Source organism: Aspergillus caelatus (genome assembly GCF_009193585.1).
Source record: "Aspergillus caelatus strain CBS 763.97 unplaced genomic scaffold BDV27scaffold_13, whole genome shotgun sequence".
Classification (NCBI taxonomy): domain Eukaryota; kingdom Fungi; phylum Ascomycota; class Eurotiomycetes; order Eurotiales; family Aspergillaceae; genus Aspergillus; species Aspergillus caelatus.
Genome location: NW_022475276.1, coordinates 249,055 through 269,876, shown reverse-complemented (window position 1 = coordinate 269,876; position 20,822 = coordinate 249,055). Strand labels below are relative to the sequence as shown.

At 48.4% G+C, this 20,822-nt stretch overlaps 8 protein-coding genes and 1 non-coding gene across 9 annotated transcripts; 6 read left to right on the top strand and 3 right to left on the bottom strand.

Annotated features, from left to right (window-relative positions):
• Positions 1-20: 20 nt before the first annotated feature.
• On the bottom strand, positions 21-92 carry BDV27DRAFT_t27. The gene has a single exon. It is a non-coding gene; the product is annotated as a tRNA-Ala (tRNA).
• Positions 93-347: 255 nt separating this feature from the next.
• Positions 348-2,152, bottom strand: BDV27DRAFT_141363 (amino acid permease/ SLC12A domain-containing protein; the record flags this gene model as incomplete). The annotated part of the gene is made up of 4 exons (XM_032069806.1): positions 348-914; positions 988-1,451; positions 1,505-1,685; positions 1,736-2,152. The coding sequence occupies 4 exons, from the start codon at positions 2,150-2,152 to the stop codon at positions 348-350; spliced, it is 1,629 nt and encodes a 542-aa protein (XP_031932432.1).
• Positions 2,153-3,706: 1,554 nt separating this feature from the next.
• BDV27DRAFT_153225 (uncharacterized protein) lies at positions 3,707-4,264 on the top strand (the record flags this gene model as incomplete). Its single annotated transcript, XM_032071738.1, has 1 exon — positions 3,707-4,264. One exon carries the CDS (start codon positions 3,707-3,709, stop codon positions 4,262-4,264), a length of 558 nt encoding a protein of 185 aa, XP_031932431.1.
• A 1,622-nt stretch (positions 4,265-5,886) lies between these two features.
• On the top strand, positions 5,887-8,018 carry BDV27DRAFT_14436 (sugar porter family MFS transporter). The gene is made up of 7 exons (XM_032070252.1): positions 5,887-6,091; positions 6,148-6,199; positions 6,258-6,333; positions 6,397-6,583; positions 6,639-7,165; positions 7,224-7,514; positions 7,570-8,018. Exons 1-7 carry the CDS (start codon positions 6,067-6,069, stop codon positions 7,945-7,947), a joined length of 1,536 nt encoding a protein of 511 aa, XP_031932430.1. The 5' UTR covers positions 5,887-6,066; the 3' UTR covers positions 7,948-8,018.
• Positions 8,019-10,104: 2,086 nt separating this feature from the next.
• Positions 10,105-11,963, top strand: BDV27DRAFT_14413 (Alpha/beta hydrolase family-domain-containing protein). The gene is made up of 4 exons (XM_032070214.1): positions 10,105-10,561; positions 10,613-10,751; positions 10,808-10,916; positions 10,976-11,963. The coding sequence occupies exons 1-4, from the start codon at positions 10,292-10,294 to the stop codon at positions 11,778-11,780; spliced, it is 1,323 nt and encodes a 440-aa protein (XP_031932429.1). The 5' UTR covers positions 10,105-10,291; the 3' UTR covers positions 11,781-11,963.
• A 364-nt stretch (positions 11,964-12,327) lies between these two features.
• Positions 12,328-13,142, top strand: BDV27DRAFT_141360 (alpha/beta hydrolase; the record flags this gene model as incomplete). Its single annotated transcript, XM_032069805.1, has 2 exons — positions 12,328-12,735; positions 12,804-13,142. The coding sequence occupies 2 exons, from the start codon at positions 12,328-12,330 to the stop codon at positions 13,140-13,142; spliced, it is 747 nt and encodes a 248-aa protein (XP_031932428.1).
• Positions 13,143-13,263: 121 nt separating this feature from the next.
• ugd2 (putative UDP-glucose dehydrogenase Ugd1) lies at positions 13,264-15,442 on the bottom strand. Its single transcript, XM_032065286.1, has 3 exons — positions 14,952-15,442; positions 14,383-14,894; positions 13,264-14,327 (listed from the first exon to the last, which is right to left on the bottom strand). Exons 1-3 carry the CDS (start codon positions 15,166-15,168, stop codon positions 13,380-13,382), a joined length of 1,677 nt encoding a protein of 558 aa, XP_031932427.1. The 5' UTR covers positions 15,169-15,442; the 3' UTR covers positions 13,264-13,379.
• Positions 15,443-16,403: 961 nt separating this feature from the next.
• Positions 16,404-17,659, top strand: BDV27DRAFT_165871 (proline racemase family protein; the record flags this gene model as incomplete). The annotated part of the gene is made up of 1 exon (XM_032074045.1): positions 16,404-17,659. Exon 1 carries the CDS (start codon positions 16,619-16,621, stop codon positions 17,657-17,659), a length of 1,041 nt encoding a protein of 346 aa, XP_031932426.1. The 5' UTR covers positions 16,404-16,618.
• Positions 17,660-18,961: 1,302 nt separating this feature from the next.
• Positions 18,962-20,736, top strand: BDV27DRAFT_121130 (uncharacterized protein). The gene is made up of 2 exons (XM_032065285.1): positions 18,962-19,745; positions 19,815-20,736. Exons 1-2 carry the CDS (start codon positions 19,265-19,267, stop codon positions 20,045-20,047), a joined length of 714 nt encoding a protein of 237 aa, XP_031932425.1. The 5' UTR covers positions 18,962-19,264; the 3' UTR covers positions 20,048-20,736.
• Positions 20,737-20,822: the final 86 nt, after the last annotated feature.

Below are 20,822 nucleotides of genomic sequence, written 5' to 3'. Positions count from 1 at the left end.
GTAAAAGGGAGCAAAAAAGATGGAGACGCGGGGAATCGAACCCCGGACCACTCCCATGCTAAGGGAGTATTATACCACTAAACCACATCCCCAATTGTATACACGTGATAAAATTGTATTGTTAGATCATGCAAAGCCAAAGTATTTCTGAAACATTTCCGTTCCGTTATTAAGAGTAGTGCCGAGCAAATACCGAACTTCTGTCATTCACTGACGCGTTTCCTAATCGGTGTCGTTATGTGCATTGCACTTAGAACTTTGAATCGTTTCTTGAAATAGTATTCATCAAGAATATATATAATATTACCCGCCTCATCGACGCAAACACCGTCCAACCCGCAATAGATTTAATTGAACAAGAACCGAACCGCTTTGGAGACATGCCTCATCGCGCCCGTTTTGTCCTCCACGGACTCTTCATCACCAGTCTTGACATAGAATCGCCGGAGACCGTCGAGGTCGATCGTTCGGGCATCCACCCAGAAAGGACCACGATAGTAGATCTTGGCCCCGATGTAGATGACGATGATAGCAACAACACTGACATAGTTGGCAAAGAAGTTCTTCGCCGTGGTCTGTCCTTTCAGCGGCCACAGGCTCAGGTAGAACTCTGCGATGATGAGCAAGATACACCATACCAACCCCCAGATGGCCGCGTAGGGGAACGTCCAACTTTTCCACGGCAGGTCGCATACATCGCGACCCTGGATTTTCCAAGCGTAACGCATCCGCAGGTGCGATAGACAGATCATCGCCCAGCCGAACAGAGTGAACAGAGATGTGAGATTGGAGAACCAGGTGAAGACCTCCTCACCGCTGTTGCTCACATTGAGATAGGCCAGGCCACCTCCGATGAGAAGAGTAATGAAGAGTCCGGCTAGGGGACGTCCAACCCTATCGGCTTTGCCGAAAATCTACATAGTGCGAGGTGCATTCTGTATCAGCCATCTTCACCTGACTAGCGTTTCTAGGGTATACTTCACTTACCTTGGGCGCCATCTTTACATGTGCCAGCCCCATGAGCGCACGAGACCCGGCATATCCAGAGATGCTCCCCGTGGACACGACCGAAATGAAGACCACGGCGTTCATTATATGGGCCAACGGCTCGAGACCCGCGTTACGATAGGCAATGACAAATGGTGAGGCGTTGACTCCCGAAGCGCCGAAGAGATTGTTGTCCTTTGGGTCAACCGTGATGGTAATCATGAGGGAGCCTAGAATATAGAATAGAGAAAGGCGCAGCCAGATTGATCCCACCGCCTTGGGGACAGCTCTTTTAGGGTTGGAGGTTTCGGCTGCAACTAGAGCGCAGTTCTCGGATCCAGACATGGCAAAGATACAAGTGGGCATGACAGTGAGAAAGCCTTTGAATCCATTCGTGAAGGCGTATGAGTTCCAATACCGAAAGCCAATAGGGCCCTCAGCAGGGGCGCCTCCTGCAGATACGACTGTGACATGTTAGTCGAGTGGGGAAGGAAGATATTCGTGCCGTTTCTCTCACCAATCAGGGAGATGATGACAATGATAATCCAGCCAAATTTGATGGAAGACGAAACAACTTCTACTTCGCCAAAGAACTTGACAGCCCACACGTTGATAAGGATGATCACGACCCAGAAGATGGTAATCCAGGCTGCCGTGGGTACCCTGTCGGTCCAGAAACTGAGAACAGTCACGACACCCTATGGTGGTCAGGTTCTGGGCATTCGAGAGTCACCCATGGTTAACCTACTTGTAACTCGTTGGCGATGGTGATCCAGTAGGAGAACCAGTATGCCCATCCCAAGGCAAATGCCGCAGCCGGGTCAACAAAGATCGACGTCCACTGGATAAATGCTGAAGGCAGAGGATACATTACGGCCATTTCGCCGATGGAATGGCTGACCGACCAGATCATGGTACCACTCAAGAGGTAGCCGATAAAAATGGCCGCTGGACCGCCATTTGCTAGGGATGTCCCACTGCCCAGCCATAATCCCATGCCAATCGATGACCCCAGGGCAATCATGGTAATATGGCGGGTGGATAGAGTCCGCTGAAGATCTGTTTCGGCCCCATGATCGATGTCAAGCTCCCAAGCTGCAGCGGGCTGGGCGGTCTTTTCCATACTCCCTGACGAACTGCGCGGGGGGATGATGGATTCGGTCATATTGAAGGGAGAGAAAGAAAGTTAAACTGGGTCGCAAAGTATCGAGCCAGAAAGACAATGAGTCCGGGGTTAAGGGAGTATTAATATAACAACAACCAGCGGCGAATGCTACTATACCCTTTTGTGAACCAAAAATAGCGGTTTAGCAAGGGTAGATAAGACCTCAGTTTTATCTTTGCGTGGACCACTCGCAGATAACCTTTCCTGACCCAAGTACTACTGCGACCGCAGTGCAACCTGCATATGGGCGATATTCTAGGTTGGGAGGTTTCTTGAAATGCGTATCATCGCGTGGTCAGACCGTTAGGCTGAAGGTTGATAAGTACCCTTCGGCCAATTGCACATCTGCAAGAAGCCTTATCAGTAGCCCTTAATGCATCGACTGATATCGAATGTACCACCAAGCCATCATCCGTGATACACAGTGTAACCTGCGAAGTAATTCCAAGCAGCGACGATTATTGAACGACCGATGGGATGTGGCTTGGGTGGCGGTCGGGGCTTCGATCAAGGTTACATACATGCTCAGCGAATTCTTTGCGTATTTTCCTGGGCTAATTGCGAGTGATTAGAGGAGTAAGCCGCAAAGGGAGCAATGGCGTTCGGTGCAGCCATGGATTATAAGGCTCCTTCTGTATCCCTTGCATCAACTCGGCCACGTTGAGCCACCTCAGCCCACGAGAAGGGCACATCACCATGTGCGCACGTTAGAGTTCATAGCATCGCGGGGAATCCTGGACTTGGATCTGCAAACGGAACCTGAAAGCATACTCCGTACGCACAAGTAGGTCAAGCCTGGATGTAGGATGAAGGAACCATGGAAACCGAACAATTTGGTGGTAGACATCGGAACGGATCGAGAGCCAATGGTGACATCACGATATCACTGGAGTAGTAGGTTTAAATTTACCCCAGATAAGACTATCAAGACAAGTCTGCAAGATTCAACCCGAGCATTGTGGAAGTGGGTCAGGCTCCTTGAGAGCGCTTATCACATCGTCTTGACAGCCCTTTGTTATCATTGTCATTCAATCATGGTGTTGTCCTCCTTAGCGCCCATTTCGGGTATCAGCGGATGGGAAGGACGCGTTATCGCCTTCTCCTAATTCGGCGCTGATTGACATGTTGTGAGGGAAGAGCAGGGATTTCTTGCGTCTGAGTGGTTAATCGGGCTCAACCTGACTCGCAGGAGGTTGCCATTTTTTTGTATGTTCGATTGGACCGCGTTTCAGACTTCTACTTAGTTCCACAAAACATGCCCTATGTATACACCAAAGAAAGAAAACATCCCCTCAACACTATTCCAGAATTACCCTTTTTTTTTTTTTTTTTTTTTAATTTTTCCCCCCCATTCTGGAAAAGCGATAAAAGAAAAAAAAGGAACAAAATCTGTGGACCTGTGGATCGACTACAGGCGAGTGCTATATCAAAATGATCAAAAGAGCTCTATGGTTAACTCTCCTGGACTGACCTTTTCAATAGCGCTGACGGCTGTGGCCGCTCTGTGGGAGCCAGGCGGAAGTCCGCACCAAGCAACTGATGCCGTGGAAATCCATGGCGGGCTCGCCATTATTCAGTGGCTCTGGTTGTTGCACGAGCACTTCTACTAAACTGGTGATTGTGATCTCCGCTGGTGTTTCGCTGTTACAACCCACCATAATACATAATAGACACGCCTACCTAGCACTCACCAATCAGTTGGACGGGTCAAATTTTGTTCCTGCTGCTATCGATTGTCGGCCCTTCCTGAGTCATTACGCGGCAGTAGGATGCCATAAGGATTATAAAGATGCAATAATAGAGCGGCACATCTACCGGGCTCCTAACCTGTCCGGGTACCCAGATGATGCAAAGCTCGAAGGTGTAGTCGATGCCTTCCATGCCGACTTGTCCTGCCAAGTGCTGATGAACTCAACCAAACTTCCCAAAGTACCCCTTCATATCGTCAGGCATGTTCAAGCGAACAGTTTATGGCACGCCATTTTGGTGCTCCTAACAGTCATCATGACTACTAGGTCGATTGATGCCAAACGCACCTTTCCTAGGAATCCTTGCATCGGCGCAGTGATCATCTTCTGGAAGGCTGTCCAGAGCTATTGGGAGACAGTGTAATTCCGACTGGATCGAAGCGGTGTTATCGCCGGGTGGCTGTTTAGTTTGGGATGTGAGGAGTTTGGGATTGGGATTGGGTAGGCTGAAAAGCCGTCGATATTCCGTTCGAAAGCGGAGGAACAAACAACAGCCACACATATTAGTACCTGATTAAAGAGCTATATATAAGTATCTCCATGCGATGCGCACATGCAAGACACTTGAAGTGATTTAATAATATAGTTTGTACAGAAGGAATGGTCGGGATGGATTCAGGTCCTCGTTGGAGTGACTTGACCGGGCACCGAAATGGGGGAACAACTCTCCGCAATAGATCACCGGTTGTGCGCGAATGTAAACGATTGAAGGCTAAGTCACAGGGGACGTAGACAGGGGCTATCGCTCAGCTGGCGGATAGGTTACTTGGCGCAGGTGTACCTTCACAACATATGCCATGAAAAATTAACAGAGCCATATTGTGCGGCTGTTCAAGCCGCCTCGGATGTTAACCGGCGTAGCAGAGTAAGACCAACATGTTCAACAGTTCCGCCAGAAACTCTCTGACAGAGCTACCGAAGCTTTCGCTAGCTTGGGCGCTGAGGTCAGAAAAAGAGTATGCAGGCGAAGCCACCCGTCAACCGCGGGTGGAAGCTAGCCAGTAGTATGGGCGATTACTGGGAGGTATTTCCGATACCAAGTCGGAAGGATCGCATTGTCTAGTGGTTAATTTAATCTCGTGCGTATATTAAGCTTGTGGTGTCAATGCGCTTGAGGTCGGGCTCGAGCCCCCTTCCATCTGCCAATCGTTGCTATGCTAGGGCTCCTCGTGACTGGCATGATTGTTTTTTTATGAGCAACCGTTGTAGTTGGGTGTTGGTGATGTTGGTGATGTTGACCATGGGCCCATTATTGCAGGTGACAAGAGAGCGAGAGGGAGTGTCGTGACCAAGCCTACACGTGCGGGCCGAGAAGTTAGACCAAATGTGGAGAGGAAAAAATGATTGCCGACTTTGACTCCGGACTGTCTGGTTCAATACCCCGGATTCTTTACACCGCATCGGTTGAATCACGCCAGATAAGATTGCTGTTATATTATTCCGAACACACTCCTACTGCTCATGTGAAATATTGACAACCGTTTCAAAATTCTCCTTCGCGCATGAATCCTGAGCACGATGTTAGCCGAGTGGCGTTTTTCCCGGTTAACCGAGTCCAGTCTATCGGAGTCTATTCAGCATCATGACCAATAGATCGATTGACCAGAGGGACTCGGTTCATCCCCCCGGTAGCGTTGGGCGCTCAGCCAAGATTCCGAACGGGATACGAATTGTGACGTCGTACTCGGTAGGCCTACGAAAAGGTCCCTGAGACGGTGACGCAGGAAGAAGAATGAGCCCCCTAAGAAAACCGGTCAAATTAATTCCAAGTCTCGTCATGCCATCCATTCGCGATTCAAGATGCATCGTGAGTCTCGGTTAAATAACCATTCATCCGAAAGCGCAGCTCACCAAGAGGGAAAATCTCCGTTTGGAATCAACCGAGTGGATAAGTCCCTGGAAGGCTCTCCACACCATGACGCCGTTGATTTGTCGAATCTCCATGTTCTCCATAGTACTCCGTGGTCGTCCCCCGGACCTCCACATTCTCTCGACGGCCGATCCCTTCTTTTTACGGGTCGCCCGCCGGTCCATTGTCTCGCCCGTTCAAGCCATATCAGCCTATGCAGTCGCTATTATATAAAGCTTCTCCAGGGTTTCGCGGGTCAAGCTCTTTCGGACGAACCCAACGTGGCCGCTAATTCTAGGGCTTAGTTACTGGCTAAGATGTATCGGATTACAAACATATATGGTATGCCAGGAGACCCAAAGTGACTGACCAACGCGAGATAACTGACGCGATCATAGTGCTCGCCGCTTTTGGCACCATTGGCGGTGCCCTTTTCGGTTTCGATGTTAGGTAAAGAAGCACCGCGATGTTACTTTCTCTTCGAGCTGATTCTGACTCGGGAAAACAGTTCTATGAGTGCCTGGATTGGCACGAAGCAGTATCTCGACTATTTCAACAGCCCTGACTCCAACTTACAAGGTGGTGTATGTATAATCTCCTCTCACGCCGGTCGTCCAGATGGCGAATATTGACTCGCTGTCGTTTAGATCACCGCTTCCATGTCCGCGGGTTCCTTTGCTGGCGCCATCGCTGCTGGTTGGATCTCTGATATCGTCGGTCGTCGGATGTCCCTCATGATCGCGAGTGTGATCTGGATTATTGGTGCCGTCCTTCAGCTTAGCGCACAGAATGTCGCGCACCTGGTTGTTGGACGTGTCGTCAGCGGTCTCTCTGGTTCGTACCAACGATAGCCCCTCTAGCACCTTCTCAGACTAACCAACCTCGATAGTCGGTATCACTTCCTCCCAGGTCTGTGTGTATCTTGCAGAATTGGCTCCCGCTCGCATCCGTGGTCGCATCGTCGGTATCCAGCAATGGGCCATCGAATGGGGTATCCTGATTATGTATTTGATTTCCTACGGTTGTGGAAAGGGTATCGCTGGCCCAGCCTCGTTCCGCGTCGCTTGGGGGATCCAAGCCGTCCCCGGTCTCATTTTGCTGTTGGCCCTTCCATTTTTCCCTGAGTCGCCCCGTTGGCTGGCTAGTAAGGAAAGGTGGGAAGAGAGTCTGGACACGCTAGCGATGCTACACGGTGACGGCGATCGCAACGACCCCGTCGTGCAGGTCGAATGGGAGGAAGTGCAGGAGGCTGTGCGTATCGCCCATGAAGCCAAGGACGTGACTTTTCTCGCTCTATTTGGACCTAAGGTCTGGGTGCGCACCATGTGCGGCGTCAGTGTGCAGGTGTGGCAGCAGCTGCTTGGTGGTAATGTTGCGATGTACTATGTCGTCTACATCTTCAGTATGGCCGGCATGGTGAGTCCGATGTCTTTCCTCGACCCAGCAAATGTTGCTGGCTAACGCAACCTTCCAGGACAACAACGCCACTTTATATTCCTCTGCGATTCAGTACGTGATTTTCCTTGTGACAACCGGTGTTGTTCTCCCATATATCGACCGCATTGGCCGCCGCTTTCTATTGCTATCGGGTGCCGTCGCCTGCATGATACTTCATTACGCTATTGCTGGTGTCATGGCCAGCTATGGTAATCCGGTCGACCAAATCGATGGTAACGCGAACCTGCGATGGGAAATCAAGGGAGCACCAGGCAAGGCCGTTATTGCCCTCTCGTACATTTTCGTCGGTGTTTATGGCCTCACTTGGGTATGTTCCCCCTTTGAAACAAATGGTATCTGAGTCTTTGCTAACGAGACTACAGGCCCCTGCTGCCTGGATTTATGCCTCCGAAGTGTTCCCCCTCAAGTACCGTGCTAAGGGTGTCGGCCTTTCTGCTGCGGGCAACTGGATCTTCAACTTCGCCCTGGCCTACTTCGTCGCTCCCGCCTTCACCAACATCAAGTGGAAGACATACATCATCTTCGGCGTGTTCTGTACGGTGATGACCTTCCATGTGTTCTTCCTGTACCCGGAGACGGCGCGTCGCTCACTTGAAGAAATCGATATCATGTTCGAGTCGAACGTGAAGCCGTGGCAGTCGAGCAAAGTCCAGGATAAATTTGGAGAGGAGATCGCGCGGCGCCAGCATAGTGTTTCGGAGGAGAAGGCCGCAGATGCATCGCACCAGGAGGTTGCCTAGAGCAGGATTATCTATAGAATCAGAATGTAGTTACTGATGAACTTCCAATCTATTAATTGTTTCTTGCCAAATGGTCGAGCCTAAAGGACAACGTTATGCCGTCTCACGCCCTATGATGCCATCCAATGTAATGTAAGTGATATGATCGCAACGAAGCGGCCCAAGGGGCTGTTTCATCTTCCAAATTAGGGCATATAGTCTTGAACCAATCAATATCATGAGTAATTCATACATGAGAAAGAGGTAAACAAACCCTAGTGATGTCCCAAGTAATGCTGGCTACACTCCGCACAGGTTGCGATTCGCATATATGCGTAGATGAGGCAATTGGGTGTGAACTGGGAGATAAGGAACTAGCTGATTCCCAACCACGATTATCATCGTATATCAGAATGCGCCACCTTGCCCTAGCCGTGTATATTAAATTTTAACCGGACGGCCCTTGTTTAGCCCCGGCCTTTTGGTCCGAAAGCTTAATCTAACATTTTCCCTACTGAAAGATCAGCATGATACGCTCCTGGACCACTACTCATCCCATCTTCCCAACTTGCCAGCCAGACTGTTGTTGCGAGCGAATACGAATTACGACCAAATTGTGCCTCTTTCTGGCTTAGGAGGTATTGCTGCATCACATAGAAGATGTCACTAGACATCCACTCGGATAGTACTTACTTGTATGGCAATATGTCATGGAATACTTAACTTCTAACCACTTCGGATCTGCACCGTATATGAGGATCCCTTAATGACGTTCTCGATGGTCATAGAGCGTTGATGTTCCTCACGGGTCAGACGCCAGTCGGACATCGCAAGGACAGCCTTGGATGGAACAATCAGCCATGGTCAGATGGCTGGGGTATGTGTGTATTGGGATATTCCCCAAAGAAGTGAACATACAAGCTTAAACCTGGTCTTTGTCAATGTATTGCTCATGGATGTGTTATTTCGCATCTAAATACACATGGAGTAATACTTAAGCTACCCTTGGTCGGTATGTCATTGTCTTGCAGGAATAGGCGGACAATTGAAACATGGAATCAAGGACAGTGGTGAAGACATGATTACTTGTACTTCATCTCTTCATGTCGTATTCTTATTCTCTCCATCCGTTGCTTGCATTACGATTCGACATCGCTCCTAAGAGGACGGTGATCCCGCTATTTGCGATCGTCCCACATGCCTGGAGCCCTCGTTTTTGAACTGTGTCCGGCTCGAAAGTCCCGGGAGCTTCAGCAATTTGTGCAATTGTTGTCACAGAAACCCACTCGCCCAGCAGTTCCGAAGCAATGAGAAGGCCAGCAGTACAGTGCCTGTTAACAGATTTATTGGAGACCTATCACCATGATCCAATAGCCTGATTTTGAAGTGGTTGATCTTCCAACTAGCTAGAATAGTCCTATAGTCTCTCTATCGTAAAACCCACCAATTCGCCTATAAAAGCCGGAATCATCCTATAAATAGCTTGGAACCTCGATGGAAAACCTTGCAATACCGAAGTTCAGTTGTTTGTTCAAGATGGCAACGGTTCTCCGGCTGCCCCCTTGCGTCGACACATATCGGACTTCTTTCCGATAGTTCCCACGAAGAAACCGGAAAACTAAGCTTCTGGAAGGATTGGATAACAGCATCTCACACGTGCCGAGAAGCCAGGATGATCCCCGATCCTCTCGGCCCGAGGAGGAGCAAGTGCAATACTTTTGACTAAATAGGAAATTCTCCAAAAAGGAAACATGCCACTTTTCTAATTAGGAAATATGGTCCGATAGATACTAGATTGACTACTCCAATTTTCCTGATCGAATCTCATTAATAATCTCTAGAGCCTGTTCAAGAAGAAGAAGAAGAAGAAGAAGCTAAAGTAGTTTGGTAAACTGCTTTAGAGCTTTTAAAATGAAATTTAAGGGATTAATCTACTCCGTAGAGTACTTTGAAGAATATATTGGAGCTATTCCCTACATAGAAAAGTTCTCATCAGAATGTTATAAAAATTACTTGATTGTATCCTAGCTATAGAGAAGAATAAAAACCTCCGATTCAGTATACAGCGGATACATTGAATCTTAAAATCAAGAATCTATGGACTGAAGGTTAATTGTTACAAGTTTATAATCCAGTTCAAGACGATAAGATATGAAAACAGGCCTCACATGCGGTATCCACACCAAGCATAAACCAGGCCCACCACCAATTAGCGGCGCTTATCGACGGGGAAAGCGTAACCCTAAGGCTGCCAATGTCATAGGGCGTAGGGTGTGCCTTCCTAGTGCCTCGGCTGTTCAAGGGATGGCGCTTTTCCTCCCCAACCGTTTGGTATTCAGTCCACAACAAGGGTACGGGATTCACCATGAATGCCCTTGCGTGGAAAGGTTGCTCTAAGAGAGTTCCATCGCTCGCAACAAGAAGCACTGCTCTATTCCGGCGAACCATGTCGCAGTTTCGGGTCGTCGAGCACACGGTCCGGGCCCAGCATATCCGAGACCGATTCGGCGCGACGGAACCAGGCCAAGCGAACAGGCTACGTCTGGCTGTGAAACAATACATCCCGAAGTCAAACGAAAAGCCATCTCCTGGAGATGTCACAATCATTGGTGCGCATGCGAACGGGTTTCCGAAGGTAACAGGCCTCGTATCTCGCAAAGGTAGAACTGTAGGTTGACCAAGATAGGAAATGTACGAGCCGTTATGGGATGATCTGGAACAGCGAATGAGCTCTCTGGGCAGGAGGATTCGGAGTATATGGATCGCAGATGTCGCTCACCAAGGCCAGAGTAGCGTCTTGAATGAGACAATCCTTGGCAATGATCGTGCGTGTCTTCCCTGCCCGGTCATAGTATAGGGCCACTCTGCTGATGCTTCTTAGCTAGCTGGAATGACCATGCGAGGGACCTCCTCTTTTTAATTAACCAGTACCAAGACGAGATGCCCCATCCTATCATCGGAGTAGGACATAGCATGGGTGGCATGCATTTGTATGTGTAGCCTTTCTATCCGTTCATGTGTCCAAAGCTCTAACCTGCCGGGATTCAAGAGCCAACTTAGCAGTATTGCACCCATCGCTCCTCCAGGCTCTTGTTTTGATTGATCCCGTCATTCAGACCGAGAACCCGAGCAAGGACTACGCTCCTGCCTCGAGCTACAGACGCGACATATGGCCCACAAAGCAAGATGCCATACAAAGATTTGAGAGCAACAAGGTATATCAGAAATGGGATCCTCGTGTATTAGAAAAGTATGTGGAATATGGACTTCGCGAGGTGCCGACCGAGATATACCCGGAGCCTGGTGAACTCGGCCCAGGACCAGTGACATTGACCACTCCTAAAGCCCAAGAAGTATTTACTTTTCTGCGACCTAGTTATGAAGGCGGAAGAGTGGATCTTGAGCAAGATGAATGGCAAAATGAGATGCACCAGGACGATTTAGAAGAAGGCTATCCGTTTTACCGACCAGAACCGGCACAGCTTTTCCGTCGTTTGGGCGAGATGAAACCGAGCGTTTTGTACATTTTCGGGGAAAGCTCTGAATTATCGTCGCCTGCCGCTCGTCAGGCCAAGATGGATGCTACAGGTACTGGTGTTGGTGGAAATGGTGGTGTTGGTCGGCAGCGAGTGAAGGAAGTGACGCTGCCGACAGGACATCTCGTTCCAATGGAACGAGTTATGGATTGCGCCAATGCGATTGCGACATTTAGCAATACCGAGCTGACCAGATGGGATGTCGAGCGCCAGAAGTACCTTCAGAGGTGGAATGCGATACCGCGTCGTGACAAGATCACGGTCGACGATAAATGGAAACAGCATATCGGCACAATATCGAGGAAGCCTAAACTATGAGATTATATTTCAGCTTGCTTACGGCGACAAAGGCTATAGAGAAGATGTCTTTATCTATTGGAGGCTGTTAGCAGTTCTTTATGCTTTTTTATTACGAAAGCCTCGGCTTAAAGGTCCCAACCATAGATTGTAGATAGATTGGCAGATTGACAAACAAATGATCTAGACTAAGTTCTGGCATGATTGAGATCACTGGGGAGAGTACCTAAGCCTCATTGCGTACGTGGTCATTCCCTGCATAAGGCTAGCCTCACAACTAGCAGTGCCGTGTATACGACAGGACCAATAGGAAACAATACAAGATGTGATGTCGATATGAGATTCTGATCCACTACACCATTTAACCCTCAACTAAAACCCCCCCCCGAGCTATGGCTCATTGGCTACTACCTTTGGGGGCTAAACTACTCGGTCATCGATATCTTCAAGAGAGAAGTATTTAAGCTCAGTTCTATTCGACAGCTCCCGCTCCCCTTTGCTGAACCCGTGCAAGCAGTAGCCCTAGGTATATCATTCAAAACCTCCGTATTCGGAACAAGTATCCAAGATGTCAAAACCAACGCTCATCTTCGCCCCAGGAGCCTGGTATCCATCTTCAGCCTTCGACCCACTCATCGCGAAATTGGCCCCACACGGCTACACTTGCCAAACAGTCTCTTTTCCCTCAATCCAACAAGCAACAGAAGTCAAAGACCTAACGGCCGATATCATCGCCGTACGCGCACTAGTCGAACCAGCCGTGAACGCCGGTGAAGATGTGATCATCATCTCGCACAGCTGGTCAGGCCTACCCGTAAACAGCGCGCTTGAGGGACTAAACCGAGCAGAGAGGCAAAAGGAGGGCAGAGAGGGAGGCGTGACGAAGCTGATTTTCATCTCAGCCTTCTTGCCGGAGATCGGTGAGAGCTTAATTGGGGCTTTTGGGGGTGTGCCGCCGGAGTGGTATGTTATGAATGTAAGTTTTGCTCGATGATCTGTCATGGTTTTTCTGTAGTAGGTGAGACTGAAGGGAATATTAAATAGGTTGAGAATGGTACCGTGACGGCAAATGATCCATTCACACTCTTCTTTCATGATGTCCCAGATGGACAGGACTGGGCGACAACACTGCGCCCGCATGCGTGGGCCACGAAGAACTCGCCCGCGACTGGGACTGCTTATGTGGATATTCCTTCCGCATATCTTCTGTGTGAAGATGATCGGGCGATTCCGTTGTTTGTGCAGGAATTGATGGTTGAGAAGGCAAGAGGGAAGGGAGCCAGCTTTGAGACGGAGAAGATTGCGACAGCTCATACTCCTTGGTTGGTTTTTCCTGATCGAGTTGCTGAGTATATTAGGAGGCATGCTGGGGAGGACGTGTAGTTTTGATTAATGACAATTACATATCTTACTGCTCATATCATAGATGTCCATGTACTTCCCATAAATGAGGCCTAGAATTGTTGAAGGTTCTTGAGGAAGACTGGTTACTGAGACTATGATATAAGAAAAGGCTGATGTATGCATTAATACTTTCGTGAATACGATAAAATCAATCAAATCGCTCAAAATCGCCATCGTAATGCATACATGATACAATACAGGAAATATTATACCAGCTCAGAGCACCTTCGCACTCCGGATGCCAACCTGCAACACCTCAAATCCCCACTGCTGCATCTTAAAGCCATCAAAAACGCCATGAGGATCCAAAAGTACCCTCGGACTCGCCATATGGCCAGCGATGCGTTGCCATCGCACCTGGTCCTGGCGGAACTGCTCCCAATCAGTATGGAGCACCAAGGCGCTGCATCCAAAACACGCCGTTTCAATAGACTCTGTCACCGTCACCATTTCTGGATGACAGTCGTAGAGTCGCAGCGTGCTTTCGCTGCGGTCGGCCTGGACGTGCGGATCATAGATGTTGACTCGTACCCCATTGCTCGTCAATGTTCGTATCAAGCCCAATGCCGTCGTGGTCCGCGTGTCCATCACGTTTCCCTTCGACACAAAACCGAGTACCGCCACTCGTTTCTCTTTGACGTCACCTAGTCGGGCAATCAGGCGTTTCACAACTCGATGCCGTTGGTATTCGTTCATTCGGAGGACCGCCATCCAGTAATCGACAACCTCCTGCAATCCCAATTCCCTCGCCAGATACACCAAGCAAAGCACGTCCGATTGCAGGTTCGATCCGCCGAATCCTAGTCCCGATCGCTGACTCAATCCGAGAGTCTCCGAAACATAGTTGATATTGGCGTTCGTTGACTCGCAGAGAACGCTAAGGGAATTGAGACTACTGATCTGTTGGGCGAGCAAAGCGTTGGCCGCTATTTTGCCCAGTTCCGACGACCATGCATCCATGGTCACGATGCGATCGTCCGGAACCCATGGAGAATATAGGCGTTTCAACGCCGTCAATGCCTCGGGTGACATATCTTCCGAGAAGATATGTCCGATGATCACACGGGGTGGATAAAGGAGGTCTCGAATTGCTGCGCCGGGTACGAGGAAGTCTGGGTTGGAAAGCACATCAAAGGATGCCGATGGCGAGGCCGTTTCTTTCAACTACAACAGTTAGAAGAAAAAAAAAAGACATGTTATACGATTCTATGAGACCTACGAGCTTCTTTAGCCGTGGTACAATACCACACGGCGCGGTGCTCTTCTGGACTATGATCTTGTGGCCTGTCGAAACCTGTGCGATCGCTTGGATGGCGACTTCCAAGCGGGATAGGTCTATGTCGCTTTTGTCTCCGTCCGTAATACTGGATGGCGCATCTACACACAGGAAGACCATGTCCGCCGCTGCCACGGCTTCGTGCATATTAGTCGAGAAGCTCACATTGGGGAGCTTCCGTCGTCGCGGTAACAAAGCGATGAGCTCCCCTTGGTTGGTACTATTACTTGAACTTTCTCGGCAATCTTCATCCTGTGAAGCTTCTGGCTTGGGTGATGGGGACGGTGTTGGTAATTGCGGTGGGTCATTGGGCTCAAATAATAAATCTTCCAGTCCTGGTTCAAAGACGGGAGGCTGATCCGAATTCCACGCGGCAATAAGACGAGCATCACTGTCCACGACAGAGAATTGAATATGTGGGTTTTGCGACGCAAGTACCAGTGCTGTTAATCCACCTACAGGAAATAAATTAGCGACGATACGAATTAATCGGCACGAGCCGTGATCCATACCCACATATCCCGCGCCTATCATACAAGCTTTCCGAACATTCTCGACCTTCTCGCTTCTCAACTGCGGTAATTCTATCTCTTCCACGCTATCTGAATAGGTATGTCCTTTCACGAATACCCGCGGACTGTCGTCCTGCTCGATGGCCTTGTATCGCCGTCGCCGAAACAAAAGAGTCAGCCCGGCGAGGACGAGCAAAATGGGTAGGAAGGGCATCATGGCCGGGAAAAGTGATGGAATCCCAAACGGCCTCCTGTTGTCATGAAGGACTTTGTATCATGTTGGGACCAAGAAGTGGGCACTTTTAGTGTCGTGTCGAAATGGGTCCATCGATATCAAGAAGTAGCGGTCAGTTCACCAGCCACCTCACCAGTTCCTTTAATTCTCCGATCGTCTTAGATTGTGCCACCATTTCCGACCGTGGTTAAGTCAGACTGAATTATCAGACTTAGGAGGAATCGTAACGCGATCCCACTGGTTCTGCGGGTTGTGGATGTTGTTGTTGTTATTGTGTCTGACTACGTGGCATGCGACTTGGCGCAAGCGGATGCAATGCGCGCGCGCCTTGGGTCTTAGCTATTGGGTACAAACGCGCGGATGTTCTTTATTTGGATCTGCGACTCAGTAAGGGTACGTGTCTATACCTTGTTAGTAGTAGTTTCGGTGGACCCCAAATGTCAAGGCTGTGTAGGAGCTCGTGTGATGTCTCCATATGCTATGATCGTCCCTTTTTGCGACCAAGAGAAGCTTGACCTGTTGGACTTGGGTATAGCCTCATATCTGGCAAGGATATATATAGCCATACGGGACTAATTAGGTGCACCCAATAATTGCAATTTCTTTTCTTTTTTTTTTTCTTCTCTTTGGCTTCGTCACTGGGACTAATACTAGCATCTGTCATATATTGACAGCTCTTTTAAGGTTTCAATCTATTATAGGTTAACTCTGGAGCCCAGACTTTAGGAACACTAAGCTGGTCACTTTCCCACTCATTTGCTTTGAAATAATGTAACCTGGTCAAAGTACCTATGGGATGAAGATAACCTAGCCATTCACCAGTGATCGGCAGTTTTACAAAAGCTTTCACCTGTTATATCACATTTACCATGGTCTTTGGGAGTGGTTCTCTCAGTGTAGGACCACGTTAACTTTCTCGTCTTCTATTTAAATCATCAGCCTGACCAGGTGAGCAGGGTATCAGATAAAGCCACAGCAAAAGTACCAAAGGCGAAACAAGGCTGAAAAAACAGGGAAGCCTTTTAAGTTTGGCATTGGGGTGGGATACGTGAAGAAAACCCCAAATATCGGGGACTTACACGATTTGGTCTCATTTCAACGACCCCGCCCCCACGCGGGGGAAATCAAAGTTAAGGAGTTGCTGCTCAGCAGCTTCATAAGCCCATACTAAGTCTCATTCATTAGGATCGTCTGTCTATTGCCATCTTTAGAAGGAAGGCAAGCCTTGCTAATGATTGTGCCAATTCTCTGTTCCGAGTGATTAGTTGCCTTCAAACATCAAGACTACGGATGAGGGCTCCGTATCGGACCAGTGTTCCGGCGTCGTGACATATAAATGTTTAAGAGGAGCAAAGGACGCTGCAGGGTTGAGCTCTTTATTTTACTCGATACGATTTAGTTGGTTCTCATTACCCAAGTTAAAGTTTGAGATATGCCTTCTTCACGAACCATCTCCATTGTTGGATGTCATGCCGAGGGTGAAGGAGGCGATGTTATCATTGGCGGGGTACTCGATGTCCCGGGAAAGACCATGTTCGAGAAGCGACAGCATTTCCTATACAAGCAAGATGAGATAAGGTCTCTTCTGCTCAACGAGCCTCGAGGAAGACCAGGCAGACACGTGAACCTTGTCCTCCCTCCGTGCGATCCCCGCGCTGATGTCGGGCTGTTGATTATGGAAAACGAAGAATATGCACCGATGTCGGGATCCAACTGTATATGCACGGTCACCGTACTCTTAGAAACTGGCATGATCCCCATGAAGGAACCCGTGACGGAGCTTACGCTTGACACTGCGGCTGGACTTGTCAAAGTGCGGGCTCAATGCCAGGGAGGCAAATGCAGGAGCGTCGCGTTTGATAACGTCCCGTCCTTCGTTTTCCAGCTCGATTACAAGATCGACATTCCTGACCTGGGCACCGTATCAGTCGATATTGCCTACGGAGGCATGATGTACATACTCGTTGATGCGGCATCCCTTGGTCTGAAAATCCGGAATGCCGATGGCCCACAGCTAGTTGAGGTCGGCGAGAAGATCAAGAAGGCACTTAACGCAACTTACACCCCGGCACATCCCGAGAATCCCGATATCTTTGGCTATAGTGTTCTGCAGTTCACTGAACCTCTCGAAGAGCTTCCGGATGGCAGCGGCAAGACGGCTGTCAATACAGTTGTTAGTTCGCCAGGCAGATTCGATAGAAGCCCTTGCGGCACGGGTAGCTCTGCCCGTCTAGCCGTCTTACATGCTCGAGGACAGATTACCGTCGGGGAGAAGTTCGTGCACCGGAGTATTCTGGGAACTGAGTTTATCACACATATCAATGGGACGACTAATGTTGCTGATTATCCGGCCGTTTTGCCAACTGTCCAGGGTCGGGCGTGGATTACGGGTTATCAGACGGTTGTGCTAGATTCGGAGGATCCTTTCCCCCAAGGTTACCGTGTGGGTGATCAATGGCATGGTATGATTTAAGTATGGTTACTCAGTAGCTGTTATTACATTTTTAAATCAGTGGTGTATTGACCTGATGAAGACAGGAATGTAACAAGGCCGTTCAACAGTGTCACCATGAAAGTCCTCGATTTCTATAGATAATTATAACCCGGACTAAATATAATTTTTTCATCGCGAACTATCCTAAACCGTGGTAACTTATTACATGATCCTACTCTTAAATAACAATTAAGCTGGCAATAACGCATTCCACAAGTGAGAGAGATACCCACAGCACCTAAAAAAGCGACACCAAGTCATTTTCACGGCGACAATGTCGTACACGATACGATGAGCGGGCCACGTCAAGGATGTCAACCTCAAACCAACACCTCCATCCCTTCTCAGCAGATGCGCCCTCGAACCATAACCCATACCAGTTATACTTGTGCCCCTACCTGAACGCTCGCAACTAGCATGGTCAGATCCTCAGCCCTAGCGACAGACATACTGGTATGTTCCTCTATTAATGATGATGGTGGTTGGGGAGGTGGTGGTTCTACTCGGTTTCAATGTGGTTCCTGGCTTGCATTACATACAATGGTTGTGAGTGACGAGTCAAGCCTGGTTCATAGATAGATCTAGGCCTGTCCAGTCTCCACTGTAGTCTTTATGATTATCAGTGGCGGTTCCGAACACCCACCGCCTTCCGCCGGTGGGTGTTCGGCAGCCTAAAGGAATTTTCAGTGTAAAGAAAGATAATTAATTTTCTATCTTTTTGAAGCTATACAAACCATAAAAAATACCTAAAATATCTAAAATTTTAGATTTATGTGTAGATAAAGCTATTAAAGCTATCTATTTTTAAAAAAAACCTAATATTACAAAAATTATACAAGAATTTGGGATTCTATATTATACACTCCATAACTGTATTTATAAAAGAAAGTTTTGTACAGCTCGAAATATATTAAATAAAGTACTAAATAAGTATTAAGAGACTGCCTTAAAGTAATAGATTACTAAAATATATAATATAATCTTATATAGAAAATGAAACTACAGCTTCAGATACAGAATTGGTAGAGGAATCGGGTGATCAGCTTTATTTTATTGATTCTACAGATATTTAGTAGTAATAATATAAATTGCTTCATTTTCTTCCTTTACACTGAAAATTCCTTTAGGCTGCCGAACACCCACCGGCGGAAGGCGGTGGGTGTTCGGAACCGCCACTGATAAGCATTAATTGTGCACATGGAGCCTGGAATCCAATGGGATGTCCGATTATAAATAAGTGTGCAATAAACTCAATTGTTCGACAATATCTTCTCCGGTGCGCCTTGATCACCCGTGGTACCTATTGTCCAGTCCAGCATTGAGCATGTAGAAATATCCAACGGTCGCAAGCCACAGATACGTCGAGGAGTGCCTGGGCTGGATTGAATGCAACTGCAACACTGCTCAGATAATCATGCATGAACCTGGAATTCCAACAATCTGATCTCACATGACCCCGCCAACCCCTTCACCGACTTAATTTATTCTGATCTTCCCCGCACCCCAAGCAAGATCATCGCTCCCTCTCAGAAAATCCACCCTTCCCTACGTCCTAGAAGTTATAGAAATAGCACTATAGCTATAATGACAAGGTCTCTACCGCGTATTGCCTGTTTCCACGGTGGCGGGTCAAAGGGCGCAATCTACGAGGTTCAATGCTCGCAGCTGGCCGGACTGCTCAAGAATGACTTTCAATTCGTCTTCTTCGACGGACCTTTCGAAAGCGGACCAGGACCAGGCATTCTGCCCGCTTTCCGTGATTACAAGCCTTTCCGGTCATGGTTCAAGAAGGACGGATCGGAAACTGAGCAAAATGATGGGAGTGGATACGACATCTCGGGGCGGGACGGTGTAGAGCGGGTTTGGAAATTGATCGAAGCGGCGGGGCCCGGTGGGGAATGGGTGGGCGTAATGGGATTCAGTCAGGGCACCCGCATTACCAGTGGACTATTGTTGGATCAACAGCGGAGAGCAGCATTGGGGGAGCTGGGAAGTACTCCGCAACTGAAGTTTGGGGTGCTGTGTATGGGTGGTGGTGCACCCATGGTGTCGGAAATTGGTCATCGTATGTTGCTCTTTTCCTTAGCCTTTTCGGTGCCTCTGGATATTCATATTGACTTCTTGATTGTTACAGAGATGGCCGATACGGGATCGACGGATTTAATCAAGATACCGACGCTACATGTTCATGGATTGAAGGATATGTTTTTAGCATTGGGAAAGCAACAACATGCGACGTATTATGAGTCGAGCACATCAAAGGTATATGAGGTTGATTATCATCATGCCATGCCTTGGTATAAGCATGAAGTCCAGCGATTGGCGGAATTGATCCGCGAGTTGTATAAAGAGTCCAATCGAAATTGAAGGATTGGTTCGGGTGTTAGTGGAAGGCTTCTAGGGTCAGTGCGAATGGGTAACATATGTTCCTTGTCTGGTTAATATTTTAACGGTCGATTATGTGGCACAGTCGGTCTGTAGAAGGCGTTATAGACGGACATTCGGTTGGACCCCAGATTTCCTCATATGGCAAGGTGGGCGTTCAAGGCAAACATACTTATCATAATGAAACGTATGTCAACAGACCACGATATTATCAAGGCTAAGAGACACATACCTCCACTTTTGCTACGCATTTTCTTTGGTCTGAGACAATGCGACTGAACTTGAACTGAGCACGGCGCGACCCAGGCACAGTTAGTACTAACAAGGAAAACAGTCATAGAAAATAAATCCGCAAGCAACTCCCAGCTTTTGGCTGTCTACCAGAATTCACGTCATGTTGAGATCCCAACGTGCGCTAGTTTTTTTCTCATGCACGGGAATATGTGATGGAGACAAGGTGTCCTGGATGCTATTGCAGGGCTGGTGGTCTCGTTTACTATGGCATTAACCAGAGCAAAAGTGTTAATCGCAGAACAGTCCAGGAGTCCTGTGATGCTAATTCCTCCATGAGTAGGCAGTTACCTCTTTTCCGGAAGGGGCAGCCTCAGAATACTGGAATCGTATACAGCCACCATCCTGTCCTTCCTGATTGATCTCTTGGGAAGAGTGTCCAATGCGGGCCTTAGCACCACTCACAGTATATCAACAGCATCGGTAGAGTTCTCACTGAAACTGGGTTAACAACATGCAAGTGTGG